The sequence below is a fragment of the Clupea harengus genome, chromosome 8 (assembly GCF_900700415.2).
Source record: "Clupea harengus chromosome 8, Ch_v2.0.2, whole genome shotgun sequence".
Classification (NCBI taxonomy): Eukaryota; Metazoa; Chordata; class Actinopteri; order Clupeiformes; family Clupeidae; genus Clupea; species Clupea harengus.
Genome location: NC_045159.1, coordinates 28,985,191 through 28,998,460, shown reverse-complemented (window position 1 = coordinate 28,998,460; position 13,270 = coordinate 28,985,191). Strand labels below are relative to the sequence as shown.

The following is a 13,270-nucleotide window of genomic DNA, read 5'->3' as shown; positions in this document are numbered from 1 at the left end:
AATCCCACCAGTGTTCAGTCTGCAGGTGAGAAGTGTGGCTAGCTGCTATCTAAGCCTCTAAGATGTATTGCAGCCTTAACTTATTTCAGTTCGTTCCTGTGCGCTCCGAGCACTCCCACCAAAACAACCCTATCTGTCTTGTCGTCACTAGCCACTCCCACCCGTCCCTCTTTTTCCTTCCCCCCCCCCCCCCCCCCCCCCCCCCCCCCCCCCCCCCCCCCCCCCCCATCCCCTCATCCTGCATTTTTTTTTTCTCATGTGTGTTTGTTTTTCCACCCTCTATTTGTCTGTTGTCATCCTCATCGGTTCTGAAGAGGGGGAGGCAGTGGGAGAAAGAGAAGAGATTGGGGAAGAGCAACAGGAAATAGAGGTTGAAGTATGTATGTGTGTGTGTGGTCTGTGTGTGTGTGTGTGTGTCTGTGTGTGTGTGTGTGTGTGGTGAATGAGTGTGTCTGTGTGTGTGTGTGTGTGTGTGTGTGTGTGTGTGTGTGTCTGTGTGTGTGTGTGTGTGTGTGTGTGTGTGTGTGTGTGTGTGTGTGTGTGTGTGTGTGTGTGTTTGTTTACTATGGAGTTTGCCATTTTTGACATTTCATTCATATGTGTCATCTTCTCCCATCTCTCATCTTTTTAAAGGAGAAAACAAAAGCAGTGCAGCGTTGACCCGAAACCCCTCTTCTCCTCTCTCTCTTTGTCACTATTCGTTTGCCACAGATGTTTCGGAAAAAAGCCTCCTCCTCGTTGAGAATGGGACGAATATCAGAAAGCTCTAGATGTAATAATCTCCCCTTTTCCTTTACTCTCCTAGATTGTTCGACCGCACCTTTATAGGCTACCTACTAGACATTCAAAGCTGTTGCCCGAAACCACTCCAACTTGAAAATCTCATTTTGAATAGTACAGTTTAGCATCACAGTCGTGCAGTAGTAGTTTATTGAAACCACTCCCAACGTTTAACTTGTTTTGTATCATATCGTTTATGTAAATCTATGACAAAGAGACTGTCAAGACGGTAGACTTTAATGTCTAACCTGGACACGGTTTTTTACTCAATGCTAGTGTTTACATTGGCACGTATTCGAGGACTGGAATGGTTTCTTTACCTAACGGCTTTGTTTGTTTTTTTTAACATGTCACTTTCCTCATTTGTAAATGTTCAGAGACAATTAGAAATGCTTAGTCCATATAACCTGGTAGAGGCTGGTAAACTACTGTGGTAGTAGCCCATTAGATGTGGGGAGATTTGTGTAAAAAAAAGTGATTTGACTGCCTTCACTGCATGCTGGCAAAATGATTGCTGTTGTCATTTCCATTGGGAGATTTTAGCTTTAAAGAGTCTGCTGGGGAGATGTAGCTTTAAAGAGTCTGCTGGGGAGATGTAGCTTTTTAAAGAGTCTGCTGGGGAGATCTTTCATGCTTTGACAGTGGGCACCTGATGTGGCACACTTCACTTGCTTCAAATCCAGTTTAAATCCAAATTCAAATCCAGTTTAAATCACTTCCAGACCCAACTGTCAAAGTGTTAAAGAGGCAATGTACTGTTTTTCCAAGGCAGGTTTTTTTCAATGTGTTGCTTTTGGGGAAGGGGGGTTTGGTTGCAGCTTTAGTCTTTGGCTTTCTATTTTCCAGGTCCCTTCAGGAGTAGCTTTTGGGAGTTTCCACCATTTGCCCCCACCCCCCCCCCCCCCCCCTTGTCCATGACTCATCCCGCCTCCGTTTCTCTTTTTCTGCGTCTGGCGTGTACCACAAGAGGCTCTTGTCGCGCTGCGCACCCTAACCCCCAGCTCTTTGTGCTCTTGTCCCCACCCCTCTTTCTCTCCTGGTTCTTGTCCTCCGCAGGGAGCGCTGACCGAGGCCGCAGTTCCTCCTTCCATGAGGTGCGGGGTCTGCGCGACTTCGACATGAGGCCCACGGCAGACGAGGCGCCTGGGGGCGGAGGAAGCGGCGGCGGCGGCAGCAACACCGTCCTCCAGCGCCTCCTACAGGAGCAGATGCGCTACGGCGAGAGCCGCAACTACCTGGCTCTGCAACAACAGCAGCAGCAGCAGCAGCAACAACATCAGCAGCAGCAACAACAACAACATCAGCAGCATCAGCAACAACAACATCAGCAACAACAACAACAGCAGCATCAGCTTCAACAACATCAGCAGCAGCAGCATCACCAACAGCAACAGAGTCACCAAGGGTCCATCAGTGGGTACCCATCGGGAGGCCCAGCAGACGACCACTCCATGATCCCCCACATCGCCAGGCAGGAGCCCCAGGGACAGGAGCTGCAGACAGACAGTGGCTTGGAGAAGCAGCTGGGGACTCGGGGCAGTGGAGGAGCTGGAGGAGGAGGAGGAGGAGGCGGCATGGGAGGGGGGCCAAACCCCGAGGACCTGCCCACCTACGAGGAGGCCAAGGTGCAGTCTCAGTACTTCCGGGGTCACCAGCAGCCACCGCCATCCCAACAGCAACAGCAGCAGCAGCAGCAGCAACATGGTCAACAGCAATGCGGGCAGCAGCAACAACAGCAACCCCAGCTGGGGGCGGCATTCTACGTGACGGGGGTCACCGGAGCCGGCGTTGGCGTTGGCGGGAGCGCCAAGGTTCGCACGGAGGGCCGGCCGACGGTGCAGCGCGTGAGTGGCGCGGGCAAGGTGCACCAGGACGACGGGCTGAAGGACCTGAAGCAGGGCCACGTGCGCTCCCTCAGCGAGCGCCTCATGCAGCTGTCCCTGGCCACCAGCGGGGTCAAGGCCCACGCGCCCGTCACCAGCGCACCCCTCTCCCCGCAGCTGCCCCCGCCGGGCCCCCCCGGGGACTACTACAAGCCCACCTCGCTGGGCCAGCCGCACCGCGGGCCCCCGCCCGACTACCCCTTCAAGGGCATCGCGTCGCCGCCGCCCAAACACCAGCCTCACCATGGGCAGCAACAGGGCGGGCAGCAGGGCGGGCATCAGCAACAGCCGCCGCTGGGGCAGGAGTCCGGAGGGGGTCACCTCTACTACCCCGACCCCCACCGGCTCCCACCACCACAGCAGGGGCGCTCCGACATGCCCCACGTGCGTTACCAGCCCCCGCCCGAGTACGGATCTTTCCGGTGAGTGAGTGTACAATCAACTCTGTTTGACTGCACTGATGTAAACAAACAAACAAACAAACAGCCTGAAGTGCTGCTGAGAAAACCACATGTTCTTGAGGGGTGGGTGGGTGCATTCAGTGGCAATAGAATGAACAGTATTTTGACCTGTGGTGGTGGTCTCTCCCTCGTGTCTGAGAGGACAGACCTGTTAGTCCTGTAGCCTCGCTGCTAAAGCAAGGTCCTATAACCACTCGCTAACAACATTGAGTTTAATGATTGAGCTCAAGGAGCACATACTGTTTAAATGTATACATTATTGCACTTAGTTGGATAGTTAGATTAACAATTCAATTAACCGATGTAAATGGCAATGTCAGAACAGATAGGACTGCATTAACTGGCAAAAAAAAATCTACAATATTGACTCGTAAGGCTCTGGCTCGGTTGACGTTGACTCACTGGTTAATGATAACTACACCCTAGACACAACATGTTTTGACAAACCAAAAAGATTGCGACTTGTTTTAGCTGCAGTTTTTTTTTTCTGTTGGGCCATTTTTCACTGAAGCCTTTCGTTCCTCTGCCTTCATTTGAAAACAGAGTAGGTGGTTTCAGTCTGAATATATGTTGTTTGTTGGTTGGTTGGTTTGCTGCTGGATTTAAGACTGGTAAAAAATGTGTCTTTGGTCAGAACTGAACGTTAGATATAAGTAGATATAAGGGTTAATTGCATTGCAGTTGTTGCTCTAATAAAATATATGAATGCAAATTTTTCCCAACTAATTTACGCTCGATTTTAAGGCGCGACTGGCAGTGCTTTTTTGGAAGATAGATTATCTAGTAGTCAACAGCTCGATCCTTAAGAACTTTTAACACTGGAGACACTTCAAATGTCTGGCTGTCGTTTTCACCTAAGCTCCACAAAATCCCAAATCTTGAAACGACATTCTATCCCATCAACAGGCATTCAAACTAGAACCTTTGTCCCCTGTTCATACTACATACTACGTACTAAATCACACACACACTGAAGTAAACATTCATGAGTATGTTTGTGAACTCTGTGAACCAACTTGCGCTGATATTGTAATATTCGAGCTGTAACCTCGGCGAACTGATATGTGTTGATGCGGTTGATGTGTAGGGACTTGTATGTAAGGCCCTTCCCGATGGAGACTTGTTGTCACAAAGGCGTCTAGGAAGAAGCCTGTTTGGCCTGTTCTCTTTGCATTCGTTACCCCTGCACTATTTGACGTTGAAGAGGAATGCATCGGGTATTTTAATAATCGACCGACAAGTCCTGACATGTCCATTTTTCCTATGATAGAACATTAGCTAGGCTGTTTACTCCTTCAAAGTCATCTAAGCTGCAGAGGAGTTGGGAGGATGTAAGTCAAAAGTCATTTTCTCAAGCTCAAACTACTGTAGGTGTGACTCTTGGTGATTGCATACCGAGAAAATAACGACACAGGGAATCGCCAAAATAGTTCCTCTTCTTCCCCTTTTGAATGTCACATTCCTTCCTGTGGTGAAGGAATCCTTTGTCGTGATGGAAGTGACAGGTAGATAGACTCAACCCTGTTTACTATAAGATATTGTCATGGTGTAACTCCTCTTGAAGGAAGTAAATGTCACCATATTCAACAATTTCGGTAAAACCGTTGGGAAGTTAATCTGTGGTCTGTTGCGTGTTAGATTGTGCCATTAATGATCTTACATTTAATTAATAATTGTTTTTGTTTATAGGTTTATATTGGTGGTCAGATGAATGAGAAAGCTACTTGTAAAACAAGGTTGTCATTCTGTAATTCTGTAAACATTAATGTCCTTGTATGTAGACAGTAGTCTGGTTGTTCCTGTCCCTTCATTAAGCAGCGATGTGATTGGCTGGTTGTTCCTGTCCCTTCATTAAGCAGCGATGTGATTGGCTGGTTGTTCCTGTCCCTTCATTAAGCAGCGATGTGATTGGCTGTGTCTGTTTCCCCCACAGGTCCAGCAAGGAGAGTTCTCTTCACTCTCAGAGGACTCTCCACCACCACAGCCCCACCTCCTCGGTCGCATCCGTGGGCTCGCTGTCCCGCGCCCAGTCCGCCACCCTCAGCAGCCTGATGGCCACCGCGGCCGCCGCCTCCAGCCACGCCCCCCCGCCCCACATGCCCCATCCGTCTGACCCCTACTCCCTGGGGCCCCGTAGCCCCATCAGCTCCCATCAGGGAGACCCCTATGGGCACGGAGGCCCCGCGCATCACCCATCACTGCAGCGGAGCCATCATGCATTCCCTCAGGACCCCTACGGTTCGGCCCCCAGGAGCCAGCACCAACAACAGCACCAGCACCAGTACCAGCAGGGACCAGGGTCTGGGTCTGGGTCGGGACAAGGACCAGGACCAGGACCAGGCTCGGGACCAGGTGGACATCATTATGGGCATCATCTGCCGTACTCGATGATGCAGGGCGGCGACCCGTACGCCATGATGGCACGGGCGCAGCAGATGGTGGACATGCTGACGGAGGAGAACCGCATGCTGAAGCAGGAGACGGAGCAGTGTGCCGAGAAGGTGTCCAAGCTGCAGAAGGTCAGACTCAACTCACACATGAACCTTTTCATCTCTCCCGAGGACACTTCAGTTGGTCTCTTTCTTTTGGTTACGTTATCAATACAAAATTCACTTTTTTTTTTAATGGTATCTGTTCCTGGTAAGAGGCAACACTTGCCCCTCCCCCCCCCCCCCCCCCCCTCCTGAAAGCTGACATCTTTAAAAGGAGGGGATTTGATCAGGACTTCTGGTTTTTTTTATTTTTTTTATGTTAATGTGCAGTTTACTTTTCGACCCGGTATTTCTTTTGATTTATGTGTTGATGCAAAAAAACTGAAATCACCTTGCTGGAACATCTCTTGTCTTCAGTGAAAAACAAACAAACAAACAAACAAACTGTCCTGAACCTGTTGTCACCTCAGCTGGAGACGGAGATTCAGCTGGTGTCGGAGGCGTACGAGAACCTGGCCAAGTCGTCGACCAAGCGCGAGGCCCTGGAGAAGACCATGAGGAACAAGCTGGAGCTGGAGGTGCGGCGGCTGCACGACTTCAACCGCGACCTCAGAGGTGAGCCAGGGGTCACGACCCCACCAGCCTCATGCAGTCGTGGTGGCCATTCGAAGTGCGGTAGCCTACTATGTTCTAAGGCACAGGAGCATTTTAGGAGATCTTGATCTTATGAGGTTATCTGGCCGTGTCGTGTCTGTCTGGGCTGCGACACCAAATGTGGAAAACTGGCCTCTCGCTGCATTTTGCTGCTGCGTGTCGCTTAGTAGTTTGGTTAGCTGATCATCACAACACGTAGTACACGTAGTATCGCTGTGCTGTCACACACACATTGTTATTTGTATGTATTATACGTTATACTTTTTATATCGCCCCCACAAGCGCACATAGACCTCACTGGTGGTGGCTGGTGGTTCAGTTATCTGATAATCACCATTGTGCAGAACTTCTGTGTACGAACATGAATGTTTATTTTTGGGTTCATTGATGGGTTTGTAGTTGGTTAAGTCAGAACTTCACTGTGGAGCAAGTCATCTAATGGAATCACTTGCGTGTAGATTATATGATGGGTCATTTAGCTGAGGTACTTATCTACAGTAAAGGAACTTACCACCAACGTTATGTCAGCGCCACCCTTTGGGAGTCGAGTACGACTGATATAATCATGAACATTGGCTATATAATATATACATGCCTTCAGAGACAGTCTTAGGAAGTCCTTAGCTTGTTATTCCTCGTGTAGTTAGAAGCTCTCAGATGGGTCACATGGGAGTCGAGTCAGGCCTTGGATTTTGAATAGCCAGTCTTGGGGGGGAGGGGGGGGGGGGTGGTGGTGGTGAACCCCCCAGGGTAGAGAGGCAGGCCTCTTGGTCCCGTCACCCACTGCTGCTGCTCATGCAGAGACCAGAGCATCAGCAGCAAACCAAACTGAAAGTAGTAGTGTTTGTTCTTATTTTTCCTGTTTCTGTCTGTGTGTGTCTCTGTGTGTGTGTGTGTGTGTGTGTGTGTGTGAGAGAGAGAGCAAGTGTTAGTTTCAAAGACAAACCGAAAAGTAAAAAAAAATGAAAAAAAAATGGGAGAGATGGTCCGAGTACAGAAAGAAACGGCTCAGGCTTCTCTTCGGCTCCACTATAAAGTCATGACCCCTGACCCCTCACCCCTCACCCCTGACCCCCACCCACAAGTCCAGCGTGCCTTTCTGCCGAGGGTCCCTTCTGCTAATCAGATGGGAAGGAGCTTTCAGCCTGAACTGGGTCCTGCTCCTCAAGTTCCGCTCTCAACAAGGGATTTCCTTCTAGAATGTTCCCAAAACTTTCCCCCTCCCCACCCCCTCTTGTTGAGTATCCAGGCCAAAAGAGTCCCTGCCTAGTTTCCTTTCGCACATAACCACATCAAATCAAATTGAAATCAAGAACTTTTCCTGCAGGCAAAGTATGAATATCTCTCTCTCAGCACGAGGGGAAGCAAAGCCTCCTTTGTTCCTCCAAAACTCCTGCTTCTTTATTCTGTGTTTGGATATGACATCGACGGAGCAGTCTTACCGGTCTAATGTTCAGGCTTTAGGGGTGAAGCAGGGTGCCCAGGCATGCGTCCACCGGGAGAGCCCTTTTCCTCCCCCTCCCCCCTCCCCCTCCAGCCCCCCCCCACCCCCCTCATTTTTTCACTCTGTTCTTTTCCATGTTTTTCATTCTTCTGTCTGTGCAGTGGTGCTGCCATGGTCACACTCACACCGAGGGCCTGCTCAAGGTTCTCAGAACTGAGTGGTGTGATGTGAGACTTTAGCATGTGTGGACCCAGCCTGAGACCCACCCAGAGGGCCACGCTCAGGACCTTCGGGGCTGTTTGCTGGGGTTTTAGCGCTCAAGTCCAGAGACTCGTGTCCTAAGAGGCTTAGTCAAAAGCCGAGCCCTTAGGAATGCCTTGGATGTTATTGCTGCGCACATATTCTCCTGATGGGATTTGTGGGAACACATTTGGCATGTCAGGCAGTACACATTACAAAAGTGATTGTTTGTTAGGGTGAGTTTAAATGGTGTTCATTGTACGTGAAGAGCATTGATTTGAAAGGGGTTTTGCTCTGTGCTCGGAGCACAAGTTGTTTTGATTATTGCGTTGCAATGAGTTAGGGAATTAATGGGACCGGCGGTTAATGCCAGAATGTCCCTCGCTGCGCCGAGTTGTCCTACCCTCATGGAAATATTATTCTAACGTTTGGCCCAGTTCCTTGATGAAAGTTTTACTTTTGCACTCCCCCTCCCCCTCAAAAAAAGAAGGGAAAAAAAAAAAAAAAGCTCCTCTTTATCCCTGCAGTATAATACATCTTTTAATGAATCCAGCGTTGCTCTCCCTCTGTTGCTAAATTATGACTGGGCTGGACCTGGAGGGAGTTTTCCCTCATGCGAGGTTATTGTTTGATTTTTCTTGTTTTGGTATTTGCTGAGCAACCAGCCCCAGTGGTGCAGTATCAGAGCGTAGTTTTGCTGAAGCCGAGCGCCGCGGCCACAAAAACAGCACTTCATCCCAATCATCTCCGTGTCCATCTCTCCTCTGAGCTGCACACCAGAAGGTCTCAATTTACTCAACGGCAACATTCTTTTTTTTTTCCCCATCCTGGTTGCAGAATATCCTGTATCTCTGACTAATATTTCCCCCCTTCCCCACAGAGCTTCAAGAAACCACAGTTTAGTCGAACCAGCATACAACAGTGCTGGGCTTTGAATGCTGTGTTAGTTGAAGAAGAAGAAGAAGGCATTTGTTTGAGCCATTTGTATGAACCTTTTGGTCTGCTTTCAATAGGAAATAGTGCGGTTAAGAACGTTTGAGTCGAAATACAAGCTTCTCCTGCTAATCAAGTCCACAAGACGTGATCTGAGACACGGATGAAGGGCTCTGCAGTGTGTGTGTGCCCTGTTCTCTCTCCTTCTCACTGTTGTCATGGCCACTGATCTGGACAGGAGAGAGATCTAGGTTATTGGGGCGCAAAGACAGCTATGACAGTACTGGGATACATTTCTATCAGCCTGTGTGCTCCATGGGAGATTGGGCTCATGGTCCAATGTTAACATTTTGCTCTGCCCAGTTGAGCTTACAGTACCAAGGCTTGAGGAACAACCTGAACATCAAGTTGCAGCCTTTTCCTCGACGTGAGGATACTTGACAGCAGATGGAATGTGGAAGAACAGAGTTGATCTGATGGTTGTTGTTTCTTCTTCTCTTTCAGAGCGCATGGAAACGGCCAACAAGCAGCTCGCAGTGAAAGAGTGCGAAGGTTCCGAGGAGAACCGCAAGACCATCTCTCAGCTTCTCACTCAGAGTGAGTAGGAAAACACAAAGTGACTCTTGAGTTCCAGAAATGGGAAGACTGGCCAACAAACTTTGGTTTGGCTCATCAAGCAGACTTCTGATACACACCGAATGACTCAGAATACATTTTAGTACAGCGTTCCCAATTCTTTTTTCCCCATTTGGTTCACCAATGGTGCCTCCATTTGGCGGGAAGGTTGATGACTAAAAGCTGGGTCATTGCCTCTGGAATTAGTTGTACTAGTGGCATAATCGTAATTAAAACCAGTAAGTGTGAGGACATGATTAAGAGTTAAAGGCGGAGTAAGACATTGCTGTGTTGTTGATTCATGATTTGAAGATGATTCATCAGTGAGTCGTCCCAAGCCTCTTATGATGAAGTCTTGGCTGTGTGTTGTGCCTTAGAAAATGTCTATGGCAAAGAATGCAGCACAACTCATTTAGTCTCCTTATTAATTATTTAATTCAGAGTCATTTCCAGCCCCAAAACCGATCCCAAATCAATAGAATGGAGAGTTGGTTTCCTCCATTGATTTGATGAATTCTCACCAGTCAGCCTGTAAAGATATATCTTTGTGTTTCTCCCTCAAGGTATCACAAGATGAGAGCATGCAACATGACTGTAATACTGTATAATTCTGATTACGCATACCCAGGATTGTAGATAGATAGATAGATAGATGGATACTTTATTAATCCCGAAGGAAATTTAGGTCGTCCAGTAGCTTATACACTTAACTTAACTCACAAACATACATACACAAATTTGTACATATCTTTCCACCCGTCTTTATCCCACACTGACTGACACATATAATTACAAATTATTGGCAGGCATGATGACAGTTGGCATAAACATGAAAAACAAACACGTTGTGTCCCCCTTAATGTGTGTTTCATAGACTTGGAGCACCCTATCACCTCAGAATATGTCAGTATGGATGGTACCCAGAGGACGCCCAGTATGAACACGAGAAAGTGATGCACTGTTTGATTGACAGATAAGGAGACTCAGCGTGAAAAGGAGAAACTGGAGATGGAGCTGAGCGCCCAGCGCTCCACCAACGAGGACCAGCGCCGCCACATCGAGATCCGGGACCAGGCCCTCAACAACGCCCAGGCCAAAGTAGTCAAACTGGAGGAAGAGGTGAGTTCCTCTCACACACACACCACATGGTCCTCCCATATAAGATCCTGACACTCCCTTGATTTGGGCCACATTCAGTTACAGCAACACACTACAATGTAGACGTACAAAGTAGATGGTGAATTAACATGCAGAGACACACACCGATGGAACCCATAACGGTATATAAAGACCGCGGATCTGTGACGACTTGTTTCACCCCCTCATGACCTCACTAAGTGAATATGCGCCACCCTGTGGTCAAGACTGGTTACTGCATGCTGAAGCATCAAAGCAGAGGTGTATTTGCTCATGTGTCTTCTTAAAGGAAACCACCGTTTCACCAAATCCCATCTCGTATAAACTCACTGTAAAATCTGAATTTCGCTCATGCGAAATCTGTCCGTTTTGGCTGAAGAGTCGTTGCGTTCATGCGAACTTCACCCTGCAGGCACTCCAGGCATTTCAGACGCCCTCAGCATGAAACGCCGTTATCTGCAGAATGGCTAGGCGCTCTGACGCCAGGAACATGTCTTTGACAGGGCTCGTGTTTCCCAGCGTCTCTGACTCTCCCCAGACCTGTAGGCAGGGAGCCAAACCCCAGGCCTCAGCCCCCTGGTACCACACCTCTGCCTCCAGAGCCCAACACACACACACCTGGTTGGTGTCGAAACAGCGAGGTGAAGGCTGAACTATTCAAGGTTTAGAAAAATGTCAGATGTGTTTCGTATCACTCTGTCCCAGATTGGTCTTGTTGAGCTGTGCCGGATTGGATGTGTTTTCTACTATGGTCTGTTCGTGAACAGTTCAGTCGAATGAGGAGGAGGAGGAGGTCAAAAAAGACTTCTGTCTGTATAATACTCTGACATAAAAGTTCCAAGAGGACTATAATTGTGGAATGAAAACCCAAGATGCCATGCCCAGGGTTCATTTTGGATTCTCTTGTATTTTTGACTAGATTCATAAGACTTGGCATGGGGAAATTTTTTTTTATTTAAACTGTTACTGAAATTGACATTTTGGAAAGGCTCGCTATATTTAACCATATTAAGCACAAGCCAAAATCAACAGGCAGACAATGGTAGTTGCTGGAGTCAGTCCCGTGTTGAATTGTGCATTTGGTTGTTCTGGGGGGGGGTAAAGAGAGAGGGAGAGAAAAATGCCCTATTCATAAAAAACAGGAATTTCCAAGTTCTGTTTTCTCCACTGTTCCTAAGTGAGCTCAGTTAGCCTGACCCCCCTTGAGGACAGAAGAATGAGAAGGAGAACATAATGGATGGCACACGATGCAATGGGATATTTCAAAAAAGAGAGAAGCCATTTTGTCTCTGGAAAAAGCCAGTCAGCACATTTCTGGTTGTAATGGCAAAGTAATAACATGCTCCACCACCATACTCCATTTCACAGAGCACCAGGGAGGCCACACCATACCTCGTGTGGTGAAACAGAATCTTCTGTGTGTGTGACCTGATCTAGGACCTGTTCTCTCACCTGAAAATCAACAGTTCAGAGATTCTCTCCAGGACTAACTACTGAGCTGGGTCACTGTGGGCAGTAGACTCAGTAGCACAGTAGACACTATAACAGACTGAACACAGTAGACACTATAACAGACTGACTATAACAGACTGAACACAGTAGACACTATAACAGACTGACTAAAGGGCTGAACACAGTAGACACTATAACAGACTGACTATAACAGACTGAACACAGTAGACACTATAACAGACTGAACACAGTAGACACTATAACAGACTGAACACAGTAGACACTATAACAGACTGAACACAGTAGACACTATAACAGACTGACCACAGGAGATTGAATGAACCCACAGGAGATTGACTGAACCTACAGGAGATTGACTGAACCTACAGGAGATTGACTGAACCTACAGGAGATTGACTGAACCCACAGGAGATTGACTGAACCCACATGAGATTGACTGAACCTACAGGAGATTGACTGAACCCACAGGAGATTGACTGAACCCACAGGAGATTGAATGAACCCACAGGAGATTGGCTGAGATGAAACTGAACCCACAGGAGATTGGCTGAGATGAAACTGAGCCCACAGGAGATTGGCTGAGATGAAACTGAACCCACAGGAGATTGAATGAACCTACAGGAGATTGGCTGAACCCACAGGAGATTGACTGAGATTGACTGAACCCACAGGAGATTGGCTGAGATGAAACTGAACCCACAGGAGATTGGCTGAGATGAAACTGAACCCACAGGAGATTGAATGAACCCACAGGAGATTGGCTGAACCCACAGGAGATTGGCTGAACCCACAGGAGATTGACTGAGATTGACTGAACCCACAGGAGATTGGCTGAGATGAAACTGAACCCACAGGAGATTGGCTGAGATGAAACTGAACCCACAGCCCATTGAGACTCTCTTCAGAGCTGATGGCCATGATGACTCATAGGAGACCAAAAGCTCGGACTGAACTCGCAGGAGACTGGCTCTGTCCGTTTGGCCTTCCTGCCTAGATTGACTCTTTCTCTGCTGTGCGAGGGATTCCCCCTGACCCCGGTTTAAATCTTAGCACACAAGCTAAGACCTAGACAAATCTTCACAAATCTCTACAGCAAAGCTCAGAGACAAAGAAGTAAAAAGGAGGGAAAAAGAAGGAAGGGGAGAAACCCTGAAAGAGGGAGGGAGAGAGGGACAGAGAGAGAGAGAGAGAGAGAGCACCCACCCACCTGCTTTATGG

General features: G+C 48.2%; 1 protein-coding gene across 1 annotated transcript in view; it reads left to right on the top strand.

Moving 5' to 3' along the window:
* Positions 1-2,100: 2,100 nt before the first annotated feature.
* The window catches only part of amot (angiomotin), an 18,572-nt gene continuing 7,402 nt past the window's right edge, over positions 2,101-13,270 (top strand). The window contains exons 1-5 of the mRNA XM_031572639.1: positions 2,101-3,085; positions 5,058-5,643; positions 6,027-6,171; positions 9,332-9,424; positions 10,416-10,561. Of these exons, the coding sequence (XP_031428499.1) occupies positions 2,232-3,085; positions 5,058-5,643; positions 6,027-6,171; positions 9,332-9,424; positions 10,416-10,561 (1,824 nt within the window). The 5' untranslated portion in view covers positions 2,101-2,231. The remainder of the gene's footprint in view (positions 3,086-5,057; positions 5,644-6,026; positions 6,172-9,331; positions 9,425-10,415; positions 10,562-13,270) is intronic.